The 23381-nt window shown below is 49.0% G+C and overlaps 1 protein-coding gene across 2 annotated transcripts in view; it reads right to left on the bottom strand.

Moving 5' to 3' along the window:
• DNAH9 (dynein axonemal heavy chain 9) overlaps nucleotides 1–23381 on the bottom strand; it is a 165720-nt gene that overhangs the window by 85275 nt on the left and 57064 nt on the right. For both annotated transcript variants that reach the window (XM_069749229.1, XM_069749230.1), the window contains 11 exons: nucleotides 21667–21805; nucleotides 19974–20261; nucleotides 18093–18303; nucleotides 17629–17756; nucleotides 17184–17292; nucleotides 9765–9912; nucleotides 7562–7736; nucleotides 4818–4991; nucleotides 4183–4390; nucleotides 1551–1716; nucleotides 1256–1358 (listed from right to left, as the gene is read on the bottom strand). In XM_069749229.1, coding sequence (XP_069605330.1) covers nucleotides 1256–1358; nucleotides 1551–1716; nucleotides 4183–4390; nucleotides 4818–4991; nucleotides 7562–7736; nucleotides 9765–9912; nucleotides 17184–17292; nucleotides 17629–17756; nucleotides 18093–18303; nucleotides 19974–20261; nucleotides 21667–21805 — 1849 coding nt within the window. The remainder of the gene's footprint in view (nucleotides 1–1255; nucleotides 1359–1550; nucleotides 1717–4182; nucleotides 4391–4817; nucleotides 4992–7561; nucleotides 7737–9764; nucleotides 9913–17183; nucleotides 17293–17628; nucleotides 17757–18092; nucleotides 18304–19973; nucleotides 20262–21666; nucleotides 21806–23381) is intronic.

Raw genomic sequence — 23381 nt, 5'->3', positions numbered from 1 at the left:
GACCCGTGTATCTAATCCTATCCTGTGTGATACTGTCTGCTGAGTCGTGTATCTAATCCTATCCTGTGTGATACTGACTGCTGAACTGTGTATCTAATCCTATCCTGTGTGATACTGACTGCAGAGCCATGTATCTAATCCTATCCTTTGTGATACTAACTGCTGAGCCATGTATCTAATTCTGTGTGACACGTGTGTTCCCCAGGTGTCGCTTCTTGATGATGGGCAGTAGTACAGTATGGTGGCATTGCTCAGACACAGTATGTGTATAGGGGTCCGGTCCTAGGGCCCCGTCCCCTCCCTGTGCTGTCGCTACCAAACTCTCCCCTCTCCAATCTGTCTTGAATGCTGCAGCCAGGATCATATTCCTCACCAACCACTACACTGATTAATCTACCCTGTGCCAGCCACTGCACTGGTTACCCATCCACTACAGAGTTCAATATAAACTTATCACTCTCACTCACAAAGCACTCCATGATTCAGCACCACCCTACATCTCCTCCCTCGTCTCAGTCTACCACCCTACCCGTCCTCTCCACGGTTCAGCACCACCCTACATCTCCTCCCTTGTCTCAGTCTACCACCCTACCTGTCCTCTCCACGGTTCATCACCACCCTACATCTGTTCCCTCGTCTCAGTCTACCACCCTACCGTTCCTCTCAACGGTTCATCACCACCCTACATCTCCTCCCTCATCTCAGTCTACCACCCTACCGCCTCTCCTCAGTTCAGCACCACCCTACAGGTCTTCTCCACTGTTCAGCACCACCCTACATCTCCTCCCTCGTCTCAGTCTACCACCCTACCGGTCCTCTCCACGGTTCAGCACCACCCTACATCTGCTCTCTCGTCTCAGTCTACCACCCTAGCCGTCCTCTCCATGGTTCAGCACCACCCTACATCTCCTCCTTCATCTCAGTCTACCACCCTATCCGTCCTCTCCACAGTTCAGCACCACTCTACATCTCCTCCCTCGTCTCAGTCTACCACCCTACCCGTGCCTTCCATTCTGCTAATGACCTAAGATTAATATCCTCAATAATTAGAACCTCCCACTCCCGTCTCCAAGCCGTCCCCTCCCTATGCAGTCGGTATGTGTATTGGGTTCCAGTCCTGGGGTCCCGTCCCAGTCCTGTGCAGTCGGTATGTGTATTGGGGTCCAGTCCTTGGTTCCAGTCTCCTTCCTATGCTGTTGGAATGTGTATAGGGGTCCAGTTCTGGGCTCCTGTCCTCTTTCTGTGCTGTTCAGACCTGCAGCCGGGGGTTGATGGTGAAGCTGCCGGAGGTGGGGTTCATGCAGGACACATACTGGACGTTCATTATCTCCTTCATGGTCAGCTTGGTGCGGTCGTACCTGCAACAGTAGCCAAAAGGTTCAGCTTGGATAACAGACAACATTACCATCTATTGCCACAGCTGTTGAGGGTTTGTTACAGTGTATCAGTGCAGGGATGTGCAGCATTGGATACAGAGCCCAGGACCACTGCCCACACTAATGCACTGTTACACACCATCAGCTGTGAGCAGGCAGAGTTCAGCTCTGTACCAGTGGCCGTAGTCCATGTGCTGCCGGATCAGCGTATGCGGCTGTACGGTCCCGTACGTGTCCACCTCCGGCATGTTCATATCATCGATGAAGTAGATCAGCTTCTTGGTTCCCGGAGGACCAAAGTTCCGACCAGATTTCTTCTCCAGAGGCTTCTCCAAGATGGCTGACGAAAGAGACAAAAGGGGAGACGTCAGACGGGTGGACACACAGATCATACAGTATAATGTCAGAGCGGGGGATCACCGGACCCCGAAGAGTGCGATATAAGCGGGGAACAAGAGGTATAGTAGTGTAGTGATGTTACTGTATATAGGGGGCAGTATTATAGTAGTTATATTCTTGTACATAGGGGCAGTATTATAGCAGTTATATTCTTGTACATAGGGGGCAGTATTATAGTAGTTATATTCTTGTATATAGGGGCAGTATTATAGTAGTTATATTCTTGTACATAGGGGCAGTATTATATTAGTTATATTCTTGTACATAGGGGGCAGTATTATAGTAGTTATATTCTTGTACATAGGGGGCAGTATTATAGTAGTTATATTCTTGTATATAGGGGCAGTATTATAGTAGTTATATTCTTGTACATAGGGGCAGTATTATAGTAGTTATATTCTTGTACATAGGGGGCAGTATTATAGTAGTTATATTCTTGTACATAGGGTGCAGTATTATAGTAGTTATATTCTTGTACATAGGGGGCAGTATTATAGTAGTTATATTCTTGTATATAGGGGCAGTATTATAGTAGTTATATTCTTGTACATAGGGGCAGTATTATAGTAGTTATATTCTTGTACATAGGGGGCAGTATTATAGTAGTTATATTCTTGTACATAGGGTGCAGTATTATAGTAGTTATATTTTTGTACATAGGAGCAGTATTATAGTAGTTATATTCTTGTACATAGGAGGCAGTATTATAGTAGTTATATTCTTGTATATAGGGGCAGTATTATAGTAGTTATATTCTTGTGCATAGGGGCAGTATTATAGTAGTTATATTCTTGTACATAGGGTGCAGTATTATAGTAGTTATATTCTTGTACATAGGGGCAGAATTATAGTAGTTATATTCTTGTACATAGGAGCAGTATTATAGCAGTTATAGTCTTGCACATAGGGGCAGTATTATAGTAGGAACATGAAGCAGATGAAGTGTACGGCACAATGTACTGTACATGCAGATGTTCCGTTTCTCAGAGCTCGGTATTAGGACGGGCAGTCGGTGACTTATTGGATGAACCTGGTTTCTGATTTTCTGTTTGTTCAGCAGTTTGCATGCAATTATGACTCGTTCATGAAGTGCAGACTTTCTGCGCCTCTTGTGTGCTACGTTCTCACAGTCAGTGGCTTGATCGCGCTGTGGATGAAGGCGTTTGCACGTCTGCTGGTGGCTCATAAAGAATTTGCCGCTAATAGTTTGAGCTGGAGATGTGCAAAACGAGACAAGAAAGCAGCTACCTGGGAACTCAACCTACATTTGTACATAGACTTATAAATGCCGAAAAAGGCGCAAAATAATTGGATCGCAGCAACGCCACTGCTGAGGAGGAGGGGAGGAAGAGGGAACGATATGAAAGAAACAGTGTACAGGATAATGACACTGATACAAGGGGTATAAGAAAATGGCACTGACACTCGGGTACAGGATAATTACACTTGTGGTCTCAGACGGAAAGGAATGTGCACTATTGAACAATACTAGTGAGAGCTGCTCTGTGTATATGTTGGATTCTGCAGGTATATATAGATGGCACTGGTACCGGACCTTGCTCCCTGGATGCAGGGCAGGAGAGCGCAGGCTGGGGAGTGCATGGCAGATTCCGCCATTACTGCTCTCCAGTGCCTTGGATTCTGCATGATATTACATTACCATCTGCTGGATATTCTGGATATTGCACTCACAACCCACCACACATCACAGAACCTGCTTGTTGACACCTGGGATACAGGGCACAAACACCCAGGATCCATGGCACAGATACTCAGGATGCATGGCACAGACAACTGGGGTTCAAGGCACAGACACCCGGGGTACAAGGCACAGACATCCGGGGTACAAGGCACAGACACCCAGGGTGCGGGGCACATACACCCAGGGTGCGGGGCACAGACACCCGGGATACGGGGCACAGACACTCGGGGTATGGGGCACAGACACCAGGGGTACGGAACAGACACCACGGGTACGGGACACAGACACGCGGGGTACCGGACACAGACAAGCGGTGTACGAGGCACAGACACCAGGGATAGGAGGCACAGACACCCGGGGTATGGGGCACAGACACCCGGGGTATGGGGCACAGACACCAGGGGTACGGGACATAGACACCAGGGGTACGGGACACAGACACCAGGGGTATGGGACACAGACACCAGGGGTACGGGACACAGACACCAGGGGTACGGGACACAGACACCCGGGGTACGGGGCACAGACACCTGGGGTCCGGGGCACAGATAAGAGGGTATGGGGAACAGACACGTGGGTCTGGGGCACAGATATGCGGGGTACGGGGCACAGACATGCGGGGTCCGGGGCACAGACACGCGGGCTACGGGGCACAGACTCGCGGGGTACAAGGCACAGATAGGCGGGGTACCGGGCGCACCTCACCTTGCAGCATGGCGGAGGTGGTGTAATAGTTGAAGGGGACGTTCTTGATCAGATACTCGTCCGGGTCCAGAGATGATAACTTGTCTCCCACCAGTACGGACTTCCCGGTGCCCGCGTTGCCCACCAGCATCACCGGCCTCTTGTTCTCCAGCAGTTTGTCCATAAAATATCGGACTCGGATTGTTTCAGTTGTGTGAACCAAGCAAGCCTGAAAAACCCGGAGAGAAAGTCTAGAGCCGCCATTTCTGACTGCAGGTGAGGAAGCAGCGAAACGTTCTGTAACTTCTTCCATCCACCGTGTTTATAGTCACAGGCAGGAAGCAGAGGTGCGGAGGAAGGGTCGGTACGCCGAGGACATGGTCACCAAACCGCTTACTTTTGTTAAGGCAGATGCCAATCAGTCCTGCAATTGCAGCTTTGGAGGTGACTGGAGTTAACATCGGGAATAGACCTGAAGTCACCCGATTCCTTATAAAGTGCAGATCTCATACTGCAGTCACATCCAGAGCTGCCCTCACACTTCGCTCTCGGCCTGTGGACACAGCATTACAGTGATGGCTTAGTCTAGATGTGTGAGCGCAGCTCTGGCTGTGAATGGAGAGATGTCATACATGTACAATGTGAAGGGCACAGACCTGGAGGGGCATGTCCGGATCAAACTCGAATTTAGGAATGAGCTTAGACCAAAGCTCAAACTTCTTGGTCTCCGGGTCGATGTAATAGTCAAAGACGGTGCCCTGCGAGGGGAACTTGATGGTCTTGAATTCTGTGATCCACCATTTACTGAACTCCACTCTGTAGTCAATGAGCTGAGGAAAAAAAGGGAAAGATCACACGGTAATCCGCGTACATGAGGTGTCATCACAGACCGCACACCGAGGACCCACCGTATATTGTATTGTATTGTATCATACAATTATTAGGTTCTGTAGAAGGACGTAGATCTGGGTATTTATTATGATGGAATATAGGCTGAACTGGATGGACAAATGTCTTTTTTCGGCCTTACTAACTATGTTACTATGTTACTATGTTACCGAGAACACCCCACAGGAGCTTCCATATACCGGAAGCACCCCACAAGAGCCGCCGTGTACCGGGAACACCCCACAGGAGCCACCATATACCGGAAGCACCCCACAGGAGCAACCGTGTAACGGGAACACCCCACAGGAGTCATCATATACCGGGAACACCCCACAGGAGCCTTTGTGTACCAGGAACACCCCACAGGGAGCCACCATATACCAGAAGCACCCCACAGGAGCCGCCGTGTACCAGGAAAACCCCACAGGAGTCACCATATACCGGGAACACCCCACAGGAGCCTTCGTGTACCAGGAACACCCCACAGGAGCCGCCGTGTACCGGGAACACCCCACAGGAGTCGCCATATACCGGGAACACCCCACAGGAGCCTTCGTGTACCAGGAACACCCCACAGGAGCTGTCGTGCACCGGGAACACCCCACAGGAGCTGCCGTATACCGGGAGCGCCCCACAGGAGCCGTCGTATACCGGGAGCACCCCACAGAAGCCGTGTACCGGGAACACCCTACAGGAGTCACCATATACCGGGAACACCCCACAGGGTTACCATATACCAGTAACACCCCACAGGAGCCGCAGTATACCGGGAACACCCCACAGGAGCCGCCGTATACCGGGAACACACCACAGGAGCCGCCGTATACCGGGAACACCCCACAGGAGTCTTCATGTACCGGGAACACCCCACAGGAGCTGCCTTATAACAGGAACACCCCACAGGAGCCACTGTATACCAGCGACACTCCACAGGAGTCACTGTCTACTGGGAACACCCCACAGGAGCCACTGTATACTGGGAACACCCGACAGGAGCCACAATATACCGGGAACACCCTACAGGAGCCATAGTATATCGGGAACATCCCACAGGAGCCACTGGGTACCGGGAATACCCCACCGAAGCCACCGTACACCAGGAACACCCCACAGGCGCCGCTGTATACCGGAAACACCCCACAGAAGTGATCATATAATGTGAACACCCCATAGGAGCCGCCGTTTACCGTGAAAACCCTACAGGAGCCACCCACAGCATACAGGGAACACCTCACAGACCTCACCGTATACCGATAGCACCATATAGGACCTGCTGTATACTGGGAACACCCCACGGGATCTGCCATACACCAGGAACACCTCCCAAATATACCGTGATGTCCTGTAGCTACAGTAATCCGGAACCCCTTTTAAACAAGTGGGCTGGGTAAGACAGATTTAGTAATGCACCTTCTGTTCTGATCCTTTATCGAGGTGTTATAGATCCCCTGTTTTAGGATACATCCGTGCATGACACAGACAGCAGCAAGGGCGCTGCCGGCCCGATAACGGGACTGATGTAACTCTATTTGCAAAAGCTGCTTTCTAACTTGCTTTTAAATTCACTCTTTTTACAAGAAAAGCCCTGATATTTCCAAGCTTCTTAATATCGATCTAACGGTTTTGGAGATTAAAACTTAACGCGCTGAATAGAAATGAGTGACCTTAGGCCGAACCGCAGAGAGGACCCGGACCCGGGAATAATCGTGTACTCATTCAGTGAGTGATCCTAGGTGAGCGGGGGAACAAATGTGCGGCTAAACTAGCGCCACGTTCACACTGCACTCCCTGCTCTGATCTGTCCCTTTAAGAAGTTGGTAAAAGGAGAGCGGTGTAACTCCAATTACTGTCAGCCCGAATGAAAATGATGTCTTGTTCTCACACCTGCCTCCTCCGTATTCACCCTCCCCTCCCCCCCCAGTAATCCCATTATCAGCATCGCCTCAGCATTGTTCAGGCCGGCCGCTGGATTAACGTCGTGTTCGACGACAAAATGGAAACACTGTACACCAGCTACTGTAATCCCTATCATTCTTCTATATTGTGAGCAGCTGACGATCTTGCGTCAGAACCGGCGCTCGGCATCGCGCAGATTAGATTAGAGCGAGTCGTAAAACGAGAGACAGAGGCGGAAGACAATGGGATTAATGGCGGAAAACGAGCAAAGACAGCGGTGGAGAAAGAGGATTAAGACTGTACACGAGTCTCCATATACACAGGACAGGAGAAGTGGTACTGTACAGTGTGTATACAGTGCCTTGAAAAAGACTTCACGCCTGTGAACGTTTCTGCCACACATAACGCAAAACACTAAGTCCAAAAGTTCCGCTGACCAGAGCCCCTTCCACGCGACGGGGCACCACGAGCATTTGGAGGAAGGGGCTTTAGTCAGATAATAAAGTAGAACTCTTGCACTAAATGCAAAACGCTATGAGAGCACCAATGATTGAACACACAATTCCTCACCCACCTCTCTTGTAATGTGAATTAATGAGGCTGAGTGCCCCCATACCTGATCCTGGAACATGGCTCCTCCGAAGGCCCAGACTGCTGCAAACACGAAGTACAGCTCGTACAGCTCCTTGGGGCTGTCCGGGGGGCTGTTTTCCTTGGTCAGGAGACACTCCAGCAGGTAACACAACATCTGGACCATGCTCTGCTCCGGGATCGGAATGATCTTCTTGAATCTAGTGGGAAAAGAAAGAAAAATAAATTAAAAAGAGTCCAATATCAACTCTGACCTCAGCTCCAAGCCCCAAACACATTACTGGCTACACGCCCACTGTGCCCTCAAGCCCAGCATAAGATGTGACCATTCACCATAGGAAACTATAGAACACCTCACAGCCCAGCCTCACTAGCCCACAGCATATCCTCGAGAACCCACAGCTCCTCCTCTAGAGGCCGCGGCTCATCCTCGAGAGCCCACCGCTCATCCTCGAGAGTCCACGGCTCATCCTTGAGAGCCCACAGCTCATCCTCTAGAGGCCATGGCTCATCCTCGAGAGCCCACCACTCATCCTCTAGAACCCCCGTGCCTGCCTCGAGAACCCAAGCCCGGCCTGGAGAGCGCACAGCCCATCATTGAGAGCCAACAGCTCATCATTGAGAGCCTACAGCTCATCATCGAAAGACCACAGCCTATCATCGAGAGACCACAGCCTATCCTTGAGACCCCACAGCTCATACTCAAGAGCACACAGCCTGGCCTCAAGACCACACAGCTAGGCCTCAAGAGCAAATAGCTCATCCTCAAGAGCCCACAGCCCGGCCTTGAAAGCCTACGGCCTGGCTTTGGGAGCCCAAAGCTCATCCTCAAGATCCTATAGCTCATCCTCAAGATCCTACAGCTCATCCTCAAGAGCCCACAACCCATCCTCGAGAACACACGGCCCGGTGTCGAGAGCCCACTGCTCATCTTCAAGAGCCCACAGCCCACCCTCAAGAGCCCACATCCCATCCTTGAGAGCCCACAGCCCATCCTCAAGACCCCACAGCTCATCCTCGAGACCCCACAGCTCATCCTCAAGAGCCCTCAAACCATCCTAGAGAACACACGGCCTGGTGTCGAGAGCCCATAGCTCATCTTCAGGAGCCAACAGCCCACCCTCAAGAGCCCACATCCCATCCTTGAAGACCCACAGCCCAGCCTTGAGAGCCCACAGCCCATCCTCGAGGACACACAGCTTATTTTCGAGAGCACACAGCCAAGAATAAAGCATGCACAAGAAATCATTGAGCTCACAACAAAGTCTCGCAGGGCTAAAGCACCCACAAGCAACCCCATGCCCCATCAATCTCATGACCTCATGTCAACAGCCTTGTGGCTTCTTGTTTTACTACACAGCCAGGTTGCTCTAGGATAAGAGCGAGGTGACAACAAAGATGCGCACTGCGCTGGGGACTACACTGGTTGTCATTCAACTTTCACAAAAACGGATTCAAGTAAAATAATTCAGAATTTTTTGCGAAATTAAAAAAAACCATGGTGTCTGGAGGACACGTGGTCTATGATTATTTGTAGATTTCCTCATTATAGCATAAGCGACAGACGAGGAGAGATCATCCCGGGCTGCTCTGGCTGCGTCATCGGGGGAGAAGAATAAACAGATGCTGCGTCCTCGTCTGTACAGAAATGCATTGAAGCTATAATCCGCATATGTCGCTGCCGCCTGAGAGCAGGTGTCCGTGTTCACAGATCTCATGTGTGGATACGATCGGCGCAGACATGAAACGCGGGAACATGGTGAAGCCCGACTATTAGTTCTATGATGTGCAATCAATGGGGAAACAAGAAGTGATGCTGATTCATCTGGATTCTGATTAATTCTGTCTGTAGCCGCTAAGTCGCCGGTACTAAGTGGTGACCGGGTGTAAAGGGACCGTGTGATGGAAGCAGCCAGAACCAGAGGTGCCTTTACCACCCATGGGAATAATTCACCGGCTGCCGGTAATCGCGTGGACGCCAAGCGATGGCTAAAAAGTTTTACAGTTCCACTTCATCAGCAAACTCCTCTTCCAAACTCTTCATCAGTGCAGAACTAGGTGCTAAGTAGAAGAGGCGGAGGGACCCTGCTGGGACCTGTGTGACATATAGATCTATAGGGGGTATATGAGGGAAGCAGGGCCGGTCAGCTCCGCAGGGACCCCGTCTACAGCTATCGACACCCCTAGGTTATGGCTAGGACCTTTGCCAGACCTCTTGGTGATATTACCTTGTTCTCAGCGTGTCCAGGCACAGGGGAAGATACTTGTCGAAGAGGATAGTCAGGTTGGCCCTCTCGGACTGGACCTGCCGCTTGTCTATCCAGCTGGAGACCGGCGGGTTCCAGCCCAAGTCAGCTGGGTTGATGTACAGGATCCCTATAGAGGCAGACAGATGGGTCACAGTGGACAAATTCCCAATAACAAGTGCACAGCACGGGGTGGCGGCACATGATCAGATCACTACTTCACTATTTTAGCATTGAGGTTCCCCCGTCCTCTGATTTGTGGGGTCTGCACAAAAATCTCAGTGTGGAAAACTAACCTGCTGTGGATTTTATCCAATGATTTCAATGGGGTAATAATAACAATAATAATAATCTTTATTTATATAGCGCCAACATATTCCGCAGCGCTTTACAGTTTAACAGTTTCAAACACAATAGTCATAAGTAACAACGTTAACAATACAATAATTAAAGCGAAATAAGACGACCCTGCTCGTGAGAGCTTACAATCTACAATGAGGAGGGGGAGATACAAAGTACAGGTGTGTATTTACAATGATGTATTTACAATGATGGTCCAGCCATCTTCAGGGGGTGGGGGATAGATGGAGATAGTGAATGGGCTACACACACAAACATAAAATGACTTTGATTAGGGCACGTGATAGGCCGCTCTGAACAAATGTGTTTTGAGCGAACGCCTAAAACTATGCAAATTGTGGATGGTCCTAATATCTTGGGGTAGAGCATTCTAGAGGATTGGCGCAGCACGGGAGAAGTCTTGGAGTCGGGAGTGGGAGGTACGGATTAGTGCAGAGGTTAGTCGAAAGTCATTTGCAGGGCGCAGCGGTCGGTTAGGCTGATAGACAGAAATGAGGGAGGAGAGGTATGGAGGGCCGCACTATGGAGAGCTTTGTGGGTGAGAACAAGTAGTTTGAATTGTATCCTGTAATGAATGGGCAGCCAGTGTAACGACTGGCGAAGAGCGGACGCGTCCAAGTAACGATTAGCCAGATGAACGACCCTGGCTGCTGCATTAAGGATGGACTGGAGAGGAGAAAGTCGCGTGAGGGGGAGGCCAATTAATAGAGCGTTGTAGTAGTCCAGGCGGGAGTGGATCAGGGCGACAGTGAGGGTTTTTGTTGTTTCTATAGTGAGAAAAGGGCGGATTCCAGAGTTGTTCTTTAGGTGTAAGCGGCACGAGCGGGCAAGAGATTGTATATGGGAGGTGAAGCAGAGATCGGAGTCAAACATAACACCCAGACAGTGTGCCTGCTGCCGGGGTGTTATTATGGTGCCACCCACGGAGAGGGAAATGTCAGATTTAGGGAGGTTAGTAGATGGCGGGAGCAGAAGAAGTTCAGTTCTGGAGAGGTTGAGTTTCAGGTAGAGAGCGGACATGATGTTGGAGACTGCGGACAGACAGTCAATGGTGTTCTGTAGTACAGCGGGGGTAAGGTCAGGGGATGACGTATATAGTTGTGTGTCATCAGCATAAAGATGGTACTGAAAGCCAAATCTGCTGATGGTCTGTCCAATTGGAGCCGTGTAGAGAGAGAAGAGAAGGGGGCCAAGGACTGAGCCCTGAGGTACCCAGACAGTGAGAGGAAGAGGAGATGAAGTGGAGCCAGAGAAGAGAACACTGAAGGAGCGGTCAGAAAGATAGGAGGAGAACCAGGAGAGAGCAGTGTCCTTAATGCCAAGTGACTGGATCCTAGAGAGTAGGAGAGGGTGGTCAACAGTGTCGAAAGCTGCAGAAAGATCGAGAGAATGAGTAGAGAGTGGTCACCGTTACATTTTGCTGTCAGAAGGTCGTTGGTCACTTTGATGAGTGCAGTTTCTGTCGAGTGTAGGAGGTGGAAGCCGGACTGTGAAGGGTCTAGGAGGGAGTGAGTGGAGAGGTAACGGGTAAGGCGGGAGTATAGCAGGCGCTCCAAGAGTTTAGAGATGAAGGGGAGATTGGAGACTGGTCTGTAGTGGTTTGTGCAGGATGGGTCGAGGGTGGGTTTCTTTAGTAACGGAGTAATGATAGAGTGTTTGAAGGAGGGGAAAATGCCTGAGAGGGAGAGATTAACCCCTTCATGACCCAGCCTATTTTGACCTTAAAGACCTTGCCGTTTTTTGCAATTCTGACCAGTGTCCCTTTATGAGGTAATAACTCAGGAACGCTTCAACGGATCCTAGCGGTTCTGAGACTGTTTTTTCGTGACATATTGGGCTTCATGTTAGTGGTAAATTTAGGTCAATAAATTCTGCGTTTATTTGTGATAAAAACGGAAATTTGGCGAAAATTTTGAAAATTTCGCAATTTTCACATTTTGAATTTTTATTCTGTTAAACCAGAGAGATATGTGACACAAAATAGTTAATAAATAACATTTCCCACACGTCTACTTTACATCAGCACAATTTTGGAAACAAAATTTTTTTTCGTTAGGAAGTTATAAGGGTTAAAATTTGACCAGCGATTTCTCATTTTTACAACGAAATTTACAAAACCATTTTTTTTAGGGACCACCTCACATTTGAAGTCAGCTTGAGGGGTCTATATGGCTGAAAATACCCAAAAGTGACACCATTCTAAAAACTGCACCCCTCAAGGTACTCAAAACCACATTCAAGAAGTTTATTAACCCTTCAGGTGCTTCACAGCAGCAGAAGCAACATGGAAGGAAAAAATGAACATTTAACTTTTTAGTCACAAAAATTATCTTTTAGCAACAATTTTTTTATTTTCCCAATGGTAAACGGAGAAACTGAACCACGAAAGTTGTTGTCCAATTTGTCCTGAGTACGCTGATACCTCATATGTGGGGGTAAACCACTGTTTGGGCGCACGGCAGGGCTTGGAAGGGAAGGAGCGCCATTTGACTTTTTGAATCAAAAATTGGCTCCACTCTTTAGCGGACACCATGTCACGTTTGGGGAGCCCCCGTGTGCCAAAAAATTGGAGCTCCCCCACAAGTGACCCCATTTTGGAAACAAGACGCCCCAAGGAACTTATCTAGATGCATAGTGAGCACTTTGAACCCCCAGGTGCTTCACAAATTGATCCGTAAAAATGAAAAAGTACTTTTTTTTCACAAAAAAATTCTTTTAGCCTCAATTTTTTCATTTTCACATGGGCAACAGGATAAAATGGATCCTAAAATGTGTTGGGCTATTTCTCCTGAGTACACCAATACCTCACATGTGGGGGTAAACCACTGTTTGGGCACATGGTAAGGCTCGGAAGGGAAGGAGCGCCATTTGACTTTTTGAATGAAAAATTATTTCCATCGTTAGCGGACACCATGTCGCGTTTGGATAGCTCCTGTGTGCCTAAACATTGGCGCTCCCCCACAAGTGACCCCATTTTGGAAACTAGACCCCCCAAGGAACTTATTTAGATGCCTAGTGAGCACTTTAAACCCTCAGGTGCTTCACAAATTGATCTGTAAAAATGAAAAAGTACTTATTTTTCACAAAAAAATTCTTTTCGCCTCAATTTTTTCATTTTCACATGGGCAGTAGGATAAAATGGATCATAAAATTTGTTGGGCAATTTCTCCCGAGTACGTCGATACCTCATATGTGGGGGTAAACCACTGTTTGGGCACTCGGCAGGGCTCGGAAGGGAAGGCGCGCCATTTGACTTTTTGAATGGAAAATTAGCTCCAATTGTTAGCGGACACCATGTCGCGTTTGGAGAGCCCCTGTGTGCCTAAACATTGGAGCTCCCCCACAAGTGACCCCATTTTGGAAACTAGACCCCCCAAGGAACTTATCTAGATGCATATTGAGCACTTTAAACCCCCAGGTGCTTCACAGAAGTTTATAACGCAGAGCCATGAAAATAAAAAATAATTTTTCTTTCCTCAAAAATGATTTTTTAGCCTGGAATTTCCTATTTTGCCAAGGATAATAGGAGAAATTGGACCCCAAATATTGTTGTCCAGTTTGTCCTGAGTACGCTGATACCCCATATGTGGGGGTAAACCACTGTTTGGGCGCACGGCAGGGCTCGGAAGGGATGGCACGCCATTTGGCTTTTTAAATGGAAAATTAGCTCCAATCATTAGCGGACACCATGTCATGTTTGGAGAGCCCCTGTGTGCCTAAACATTGGAGATCCCCCAGAAATGACACCATTTTGGAAACTAGACCCCCAAAGGAACTAATCTAGATGTGTGGTGAGGACTTTGAACCCCCAAGTGCTTCACAGAAGTTTATAACGCAGAGCCATGAAAATAAAAAAAAAAAAATTATTTTCTCAAAAATGATCTTTTAGCCTGCAATTTTTTATTTTCCCAAGGGTAACAGGAGAAATTTGACCCCAAAAGTTGTTGTCCAGTTTCTCCTGAGTACGCTGATACCCCATATGTGGGGGTAAACTACTGTTTGGGCACATGCCGGGGCTTGGAATTGAAGTAGTGACGTTTTGAAATGTAGACTTTGATGGAATGCTCTGCGGGCGTCACGTTGCGTTTGCAGAGCCCCTGATGTGCCTAAACAGTAGAAACCCCCCACAAGTGACCCCATTTTGGAAACTAGACCCCGAAAGGAACTTATCTAGATGTGTGGTGAGCACTTTGAACCCCCAAGTGCTTCATAGAAGTTTATAATGCAGAGCCATGAAAATAATAAATACGTTTTCTTTCCTCAAAAATAATTATTTAGCCCAGAATTTTTTATTTTCCCAAGGGTTACAGGAGAAATTGGACCCCAAAAGTTGTTGTCCAGTTTCTCTTGAGTACGCTGATACCCCATGAGTGGGGGTAAACCACTGTTTGGGCACACGTCGGGGCTCAGAAGGGAAGTAGTGACTTTTGAAATGCAGACTTTGATGGAATGGTCTGCGGGTGTCACGTTGCGTTTGCAGAGCCCCTGGTGTGCCTAAACAGTAGAAACCCCCCACAAGTGACCCCATTTTAGAAACTAGACCCCCCAAGGAACTTATCTAGATATGTGGTGAGCACTTTGAACCCCCAAGTGCTTCACAGACGTTTACAACGCAGAGCCGTGAAAATAAAAAATCATTTTTCTTTCCTCAAAAATTATGTTTTAGCAAGCATTTTTTTAGATTCACAAGGGTAACAGGAGAAATTGGACCCCAGTAATTGTTGCGCAGTTTGTCCTGAGTATGCTGGTACCCCATATGTGGGGGTAAACCACTGTTTGGGCACACGTCAGGGCTCGGAAGTGAGGGAGCACCATTTGACTTTTTGAATACGAGATTGGCTGGAATCAATGGTGGCGCCATGTTGCGTTTGGAGACCCCTGATGTGCCTAAACAGTGGTAACCCCTCAATTCTAACTCCAACACTAACCCCAACACACCCCTAACCCTAATCCCAACTGTAGCCATAACCCTAATCACAACCCTAACCACAACCCTAATTCCAACCCAACCCTAACCCTAAGGCTATGTGCCCACGTTGCGGATTCGTGTGAGATATTTCCGCACCATTTTTGAAAAATCCGCGGGTAAAAGGCACTGCGTTTTACCTGCGGATTTTCCGCGGATTTCCAGTGTTTTTTGTGCGGATTTCACCTGCGGATTCCTATTGAGGAACAGGTGTAAAACGCTGCGGAATCCGCACAAATAATTGACATGCTGCGGAAAATACAACACAGCGTTTCCGCGCGGTATTTTCCGCACCATGGGCACAGCGGATTTGGTTTTTCATATGTTTACATGGTACTGTAAACCCGATGGAACACTGCTGCGAATCCGCAGCGGCCAATCCGCAACCAAATCCGCACAGTGTGCACATAGTCTAATTCTAAAGGTATGTGCACACGCTGCGGAAAATGCTGCGGATCCGCAGCAGTTTCCCATGAGTTTACAGTTCAATGTAAACCTACGGGAAACAAAAATCGCTGTACACATGCTGCGGAAAAACTGCACGGAAACGCAGCGGTTTACATTCCGCAGCATGTCACTTCTTTGTGCGGATTCCGCAGCGGTTTTACAACTGCTCCAATAGAAAATCGCAGTTGTAAAACCGCAGTGAAATGCGCAGAAAAAAACGCGGTAAATCCGTCATAAATCCGCAGCGGTTTAGCACTGCGGATTTATCAAATCCGCAGCGGAAAAATCCGCAGAGGACCAGAATACGTGTGCACATACCGAAACCCTAACCCTAACCCTACCCCTAGCCCTAACCCTACCCCTAACCCTACCCCTACCCCTAACCCTAACCCTACCCCTAACCCTACCCCTAACCCTATTCTAACATTAGTGGAAAAAAAAAATTTCTTTATTTTTTTATTGTCCCTACCCATGGGGGTGACAAAGGGGGGGGGGGTCATTTATTATTTTTTTTATTTTGATCACTGAGATATAATCTATCTCAGTGATCAAAATGCACTTTGGAACGAATCTGCCGGCCGGCAGATTCGGCGGGCGCACTGCGCATGCGCCCGCCATTTTGGAAGATGGCGGCGCCCAGGGAGAAGACGGACGGGACCCCGGCTGGATCGGTAAGTATGATGGAGTGGGGGGGACCATGGGGGGGGGGATCGGAGCACGGGGGGGGGGAATCGGAGCGCGGGAGGGGTGGAACGGAGCACGGAGGGCGTGGAACGGAGCACGGGAGGGCGTGGAACGGAGCACGGGGGGGCTGGAATGGAGCACGGGGGGGTGGAACGGAGCACCGGGGGGGTGGATCGGAGTGCAGGGGGGGTGATTGGAGCACGGGGGGGTGATTGGAGCACGGGGGGAGCGGAGCACTGGACGGAGGGGAGCCGGAGCAGTGTACCGGCCAGATCGGGGGGCTGGGGGGGCGATCGGTGGGGTGGGGTGGGGGCACATTAGTATTTCCAGCCATGGCCGATGATATTGCAGCATCGGCCATGGCTGGATTGTAATATTTCACCAGTTATAATAGGTGAAATATTACAAATCGCTCTGATTGGCAGTTTCACTTTCAACAGCCAATCAGAGCGATCGTAGCCACGAGGGGGTGAAGCCACCCCCCCTGGGCTAAACTACCACTCCCCCTGTCCCTGCAGATCGGGTGAAATGGGAGTTAACCCTTTCACCGGATCTGCAGGGACGCGATCTTTCCATGACGCCACATAGGCGTCATGGGTCGGATTGGCACCGACTTTCATGACGCCTACGTGGCGTCATGGGTCGGGAAGGGGTTAAAGATTGTAGTTAGGTGAGTAGTGACGACTGGAGAGAGAGACTGCTGGCCTCATTGGAAACAACGTCCCTTTCCATGTGACCGCTGCAGCGATCATGTGCTGCATCGGTCACTTCAGACCAGACGTTATCACGGATGGAGGAAAATCTGCCCCAAAAGCTGTATATTCTGGTGCGGATTCGCTGCAGTGTGCGGTAATATTTCCGCTTTTTGCAGTTCCTCCATACATGTAAAATGCATAGTGTCTTCCTTACCCGTGATCGTCCTCAGGGGCTGGGTGAGACCTCACCTGCTCTAGAAACTGTAGCCGGGGTGGCCGTCCTCAGGTGACTGATCTCAAACACGAGCCGCATGGTCGGATTTAGAGGGATTCGCTCATTACTGGCCAGAGTTAATACCTGAGGACGAAGCAGGAGGACGACGGTTATAACAGGGCGACTGCACAGTCCCGAGGACCTTTATTAATTGCAGGGACAGGACTAGAAGAGCCCCTCTGTCAGTACTGCAATCTACAATGATGTTGGTGAATAAATGGTTAATTGGACAGGATCGGAGCATTCTCTGGTCGTTAGTGCCGAAGGGTGGCTGTCAATAACAGCGGTGGGCACATTTCTACCATCACATACATGCAGTTTCCCACAGAGGGTGTACAATGCAGGGGGCACACCATGGGGCTGTGCGGTGACACCGAAAGTAATCTGCAGTTGGCGCGTTCCCGTCTTCCCGTTACGTACCTTATTATCATCCATGACGGTGTTCAAGGACTCGATCCACATTGGATCGATATCTCCATCCAGCACGATCCACTTGGGCCCGTCGTGTGTGATGTTGGCCAGTTCACGCATGATTGAGGAGAACAGACCTGCGACACACACAGAATATTAATGGCGGCCTCCAGGGCCAGACTTCCTGGACTCATCTGCTGAAGATCTCAGACCCACAATCTGCCCTCTGCCCCCAATCATCTCTGTGCTTCCATTACTGAGCCCATTAGTGACATCTTGGGTTATGTAAAGGGATATTCTGTCCTACCAATAGTCCCCTCACCCATGCTGAGACACAAATGCCCGAGGGTCTCCATTTCCAGAGACTGGGCAGGTGTATCTGTCAGGGCAGCGGAGATCCTGGAGCACCAGAGATTCTGGAGCACTGCCCTACTAACCTGCTGCCCCAGTGATAGGATGCATGGTGATGTTACCGTCTTTCCACTCGCGGGTGGCCGGATTGATGATGCCGAACAGCTCATCATTGGTGACAGCTTTGGGGTTGAGGTCAGTCCACACAGGCCGCCTCTTCATGATCTGGTAGGTCTTGTTCAGGGACTTCAGCACCTGAGATTTCCCCGTCCCGGCGTTGCCAACGATGAAGACGGAGTGACGGACGGCCAGCAGCTCCTCCAGCTGGACCACCTAAAGGGAACACACGGGGGGTTACATCCACCCAATGTGAGTTGTGCAGTTGCATAATGTTCTGTGGGCCGAGGCTTATCTCACTACCCCTGCTTGCTATCTGTGAATGGGATCCTGTTACTGTCCATCAGTGATAAATATACCACTGATATAGTGACAGTGGGTTAGCTAGTTGCTAGTAGTCGGAACCATTGATACCTAAGGTCTGGCAATGCCTGCACATGAGGAAAGAGACATAGCAAATCTGAAAAACTAGACTACATTTCTAATTGGGGGGGATTTGCTAATATTATTATTACTACACCTACTGCATATTGGGAAAGGATCTTGGAGATGAGAATACCCCTTTAATGTAGAATCACCCACCCACACTTCCTGTAGAAAGACACGCCCACACTTCCTGTAGAAAGACACGCCCACACTTCCTGTAGAAAGACACGCCCACACTGTACAGACACACCCACATTCCAATAAAATACCTACCCACACTTAATGTAGAAAGACACGCCCACACTTACTGTAGACACGCCCACAATCCAGTATAAAGACACGCCCACACTTCCTGTAGAAAGACACGCCCACACTTCCTGTACAGAGACACACCCACATTCCAGTAAAAAGACCCGCCCACACTTCCTGTAGAAAGACAAGCCCACACTTCCTGTAGAGACACACCCAGATTCCAGTATAAAGACCCGCCCACACTTCCTGTACAAAGACCCGCCCACACTTCCTGTACATAGAACAACCCACACTTCCTGGATGGACAAAAACCCACCCCCACTTGCTTTAGAGGAAAGACCCGCCCCCCAATTCCTAGGGAGAAAAGACAAGCCTCTCTATCCTGTAGAGAAAAGACCTGTTCACACTCCACATAGAGACAGAATCCCGCCAATACTTCCCGTAGAGAAAAGACCCATCTGCACTCCCTGTAGAAAGATATAGACCTGCCCACACTTCCCGTAGAGAAAAGACCCTCCCGCACTTCCTGTAGAAAGATATAGACCTGCCCACACTTCCTGTAGAAAGATAGACCTGCCCACACTTCCTGTAGAAAGATAGACCTGCCCACACTTCCTGTAGAAAGATATAGACCTGCCCATGCTTCCTGTAGGATGATATAGACCCGCCCATACTTCCTGTAGAAAGATGTAGACCTGCCCACACTTCCTGTAGAAAGATATAGACCCGCCAACACTTCCTGTAGAAAGATATAGACCCGCCCACACTTTCTGTAGAAAGATATAGACCAGCCCCCACTTCTTGTAGAAAGATATAGACCCGCCCACACTTCCTGAAGAAAGATATAGACCCGCCCATACTTCCTGTAGAAAGATATAGACCAGCCCATACTTCCTGTAGAAAGATATAGACCCGCCCACACTTCCTGTAGAAAGATATAGACCCGCCCATGCTTCCTGTAGAAAGATATAGACCCGCCCACACTTCCTGTAGAAAGATATAGACCCACCCATGCTTCCTGTAATCCATCTCTGCAGCTACTTATCACATTTGATAACAGGCAGAGGACAGAATATTACATGGAGGGCAGTCACCTAGTGGCCGGCACCTTGGAGGACGTTTTTGGGCATAAAGCCTGATTTTGGGTGGTTTGGTCGTTCTGGTGTATGATCCGGCATTGATTACACACACAACTACAGGGCTTTTACCTTAAGTATAAAGTTGTCCTCCGCCTGCAACTTCAGGTCCAGAACCGCCTGTTTTACAAACGTCTCAAAGTCCATATCTCTCTTCCGGGGCACGTCCAGGGCGGGGAAGAGATCTCCGATGAGACCCATGAACACCGGCATGTCGTCAGTGACAATCTTGGGAATGTTGAAGTCACGCAAAGCTCTCATGAGGACCTGGTCTTCAGGGCGGCCGGGGTCTCCTCTCTTCAGGGACCCCGCGACCACCAATACAGACTTGATAGCTCTCAGACCCCAGTCATAGTGGTCCTACGGGGGGAGATAATAGGAAAATGCACCTAACAGATAGGATATACAGTACAAGGGAGGAAAACAACATCTTAAAGGGATTTCCCTAGTTTTATGGGGGTCTCTCCAACTTTATAATAGGAAGCAACTCATCGAGCACTTTAGGCCGAGTTTCTGGAGTAGTATGTTCCTCCATAAGGAAAACAGGACAGGAAAAAGAATTCTTGAAATTATGAATTGAGATGTGATCTGTAAGGAGATGGCGCCAGCTGGCGGATGGTTAAGCCGACGAAGCTGCGCTCATTATTTCCTCCGCACTGTAGCTACGAGTAGAAACATTTTCCACTTCAGACGACCTTTCAACGTCGTTACATCATTGGAACCTGTTATCACACAGGACTGTACGGGAGCAGGAGGACGGCCGCCTCACTGAGCCGTGTAGAAGAGGATGGATTGTTCTGCTCCGCTGCTAAATGACAATGTCGCTCACCGGCTCGACACATCGGGATGGATACCGTGACCTTTACGTAGCAGAGATTAGATGAGTGAAGTTACCCAATTCAGCACTAAACTACGGATGGACTGTCTGACCGAGCGCTGCCGGGTAATGACTGATATCCAGTGCGATCCGACAAAATCAGGATTACATGAAGGAGGCGGCGGAGAAGAGCGGGGGGACGAAATCATCATCAGCAGATATGTGTGGGATGGGGCACAACTAGGATAAGAAGTCCCAAACACAGCCAGAAAAGTGGGTACAATGCAGTGCCCAAAATTAGTTACATCCTGTATTATACCCCAGAGCTGCACTCACTATTCTGCTGGTGCAGTCACTGTGCACATACATTACTGATCCTGAGTTACATCCTGTATTATACTCCAGAGCTGCACTCACTATTCTGCTGGTGCAGTCACTGTGTACATACATTACATTGCTGATCCTGAGTTACATCCTGTATTATACCCCAGAGCTGCACTCACTATTCTGCTGGTGCAGTCACTGTGTACATACATTACATTACTGATCCTGAGTTACCTCTTGTATTATACCCCAGAGCTGCACTCACTATTCTGCTGGTGCAGTCACTCTGTACATATATTACATTATTGATCCTGTACTGATGCAAATCAACAAGCAAGAAATATCAAGAGATTTGCGCTGTGACACTTGCGGAATTGAGAGTTCAGCTCTGGAGTAAAGCAAATGATGCGTACTCGCCAGATTATGTGGACAGAGGAACATTTGGTTCAGAAACAGATTAGATGTAGAAATTTTTCCATTAGCCCCATTGGAGCTGTGACCGGGGGATGTGCGGCAGAGGCTGCAGGACCCTAATGCTGCCGGATCGGGATGGTGTGGAGAAGCACTGACGCTGCGAGTTCTTCTATGAACCGCCATTGCTGATCCTCGGAGCAGATGACATACCTGCTTGGACAGGAGCTCCTTGCACAGCTGGTACAGGGTGATAAACTTCCGGGCGAGCAGCCGGGCATCAATGAATCCTTCTGCCACCAACATAATCTCACAGATCAGCTCAAAGTCCGGGACCACCATAGCGCAGGGCCTGAGGGGGCAAGGCGGAGAGTTTATGGTCAATGAAGTCACCGACCTTGCAGCCATGATGATAGAGGGCAGGACCACCACCGCTGATACCCGTCCATACATCTGCGGCGGGAGCAGGATTTTACTACACACCCTACTGAGACGTGAGGAAGAACCTGACACATGGGAATCTTACTCAGCGGGAATCTTAGGGGGGGAAATCTTCCTTAGGGGGGATCTTGCTCGGGGGAGATCTTACTCAGAGGGGAATCTTCCTCAGGGGTTATCATGGTTCACGGGGAGGATACCGTTATCATCCCCACCACTTACACCAATTTGTCATGAACCGCGGTTGTTTGGTTGCCCCTGGTTCTTTCTGAAGGGGATTTATCAATATCCCACTCACCAGTTTCGGTTTGGGACTTGCAGCTCTCTGGCGCCCCCTTCCCCGCAGGTCAGACAGGGCTGCACCCAGGGTAATTGTCGCCAGAAAGGCTGCCTTCTATGTACTGGCTAATGGACGCACTGCAGCGAGGGTGAAATAACTACTCCCACTCAGGTGGGGCCAATAATTATCAATGCCGCAAGTCGCTACAAAGCCTCGCAAACACACAGGACAAATTCTGCTGCCACCAGCTCCGATTTCTTAATTATTTATGGTTCCGAAACCAACACAGATTAGTAGCGTAATTCACTTCAGAGGACGTGACAGTATGTTATAGAGCAAGGAGAGACAAAGCTAGTAATTTTATATATTTTACTCCAAAAAAAAGGTAGGCAGTGTTTACAGAGGTATAAAAAGATATTATAAAGTAGACAAGTATCGTATGTACAGTACAATTACAAATAAAATGGGATTAAAGTTGAAAAACACATTTCGTTCATATCATTTCATCTAATGGCTGACCGTGTGCTGTGGAGGAGGGGCACACATCTAGGTGCATCAAAGCAGCTTGCAGAGCTGCTGTTTGCTCTCTTCCTGGCCAAAGACTGACTCACAACTCAGCAGGGTTAAGATATGCCCTCAGGTCGCGACATCACTGAGTGGGCTGAGCTATGAAATGCACTTCTCATTTCTTAGAGGGACACAGAGTCATGGAACATTCATATCCACAGTAGCTCCAGGATGCCACCTCATATAGAGACGAAGGAATTATCATTGATCTTGTTTTGAGACTAGAATTCTATTAAGACCAAACATGATATCTCTAGGCACAGCGAGTAAACAGTAATTCGTTTCTCGGATACCAAGGGTACAGGAAATAGGGAAACGCACTGGGTGATGGCGCGGCCGAAGCACATACCAAATATATAACTTCCATATCTCTGTCACTAGTTGGGGTCAAGTTATGCCTTACTATTAAGGTTTGTACATGAGCAAGAGAGCACATGGTTTTCAGACAAAGGATTTCTACACACTCCTGCCTTCGAGAGGAACGGAGGTGGCAGAGTCTGACACTGGAGTTTCAAGTTACAGCTGTATTCAGGCGGGAGGGGGTTGCCTGCAGGCCAATACAGAGATGGAGCGCTTTATAGGAAGAGTGAAGGGGGGTTGGAAAAGCTCACAGCATGTGTCTGAAAGCCATGGACCTTTTAGG

The sequence above is a fragment of the Ranitomeya imitator genome, chromosome 2 (assembly GCF_032444005.1).
Source record: "Ranitomeya imitator isolate aRanImi1 chromosome 2, aRanImi1.pri, whole genome shotgun sequence".
Lineage (NCBI taxonomy): Eukaryota > Metazoa > Chordata > Amphibia > Anura > Dendrobatidae > Ranitomeya > Ranitomeya imitator.
This window is presented reverse-complemented; position numbering and strand designations above follow the sequence as displayed.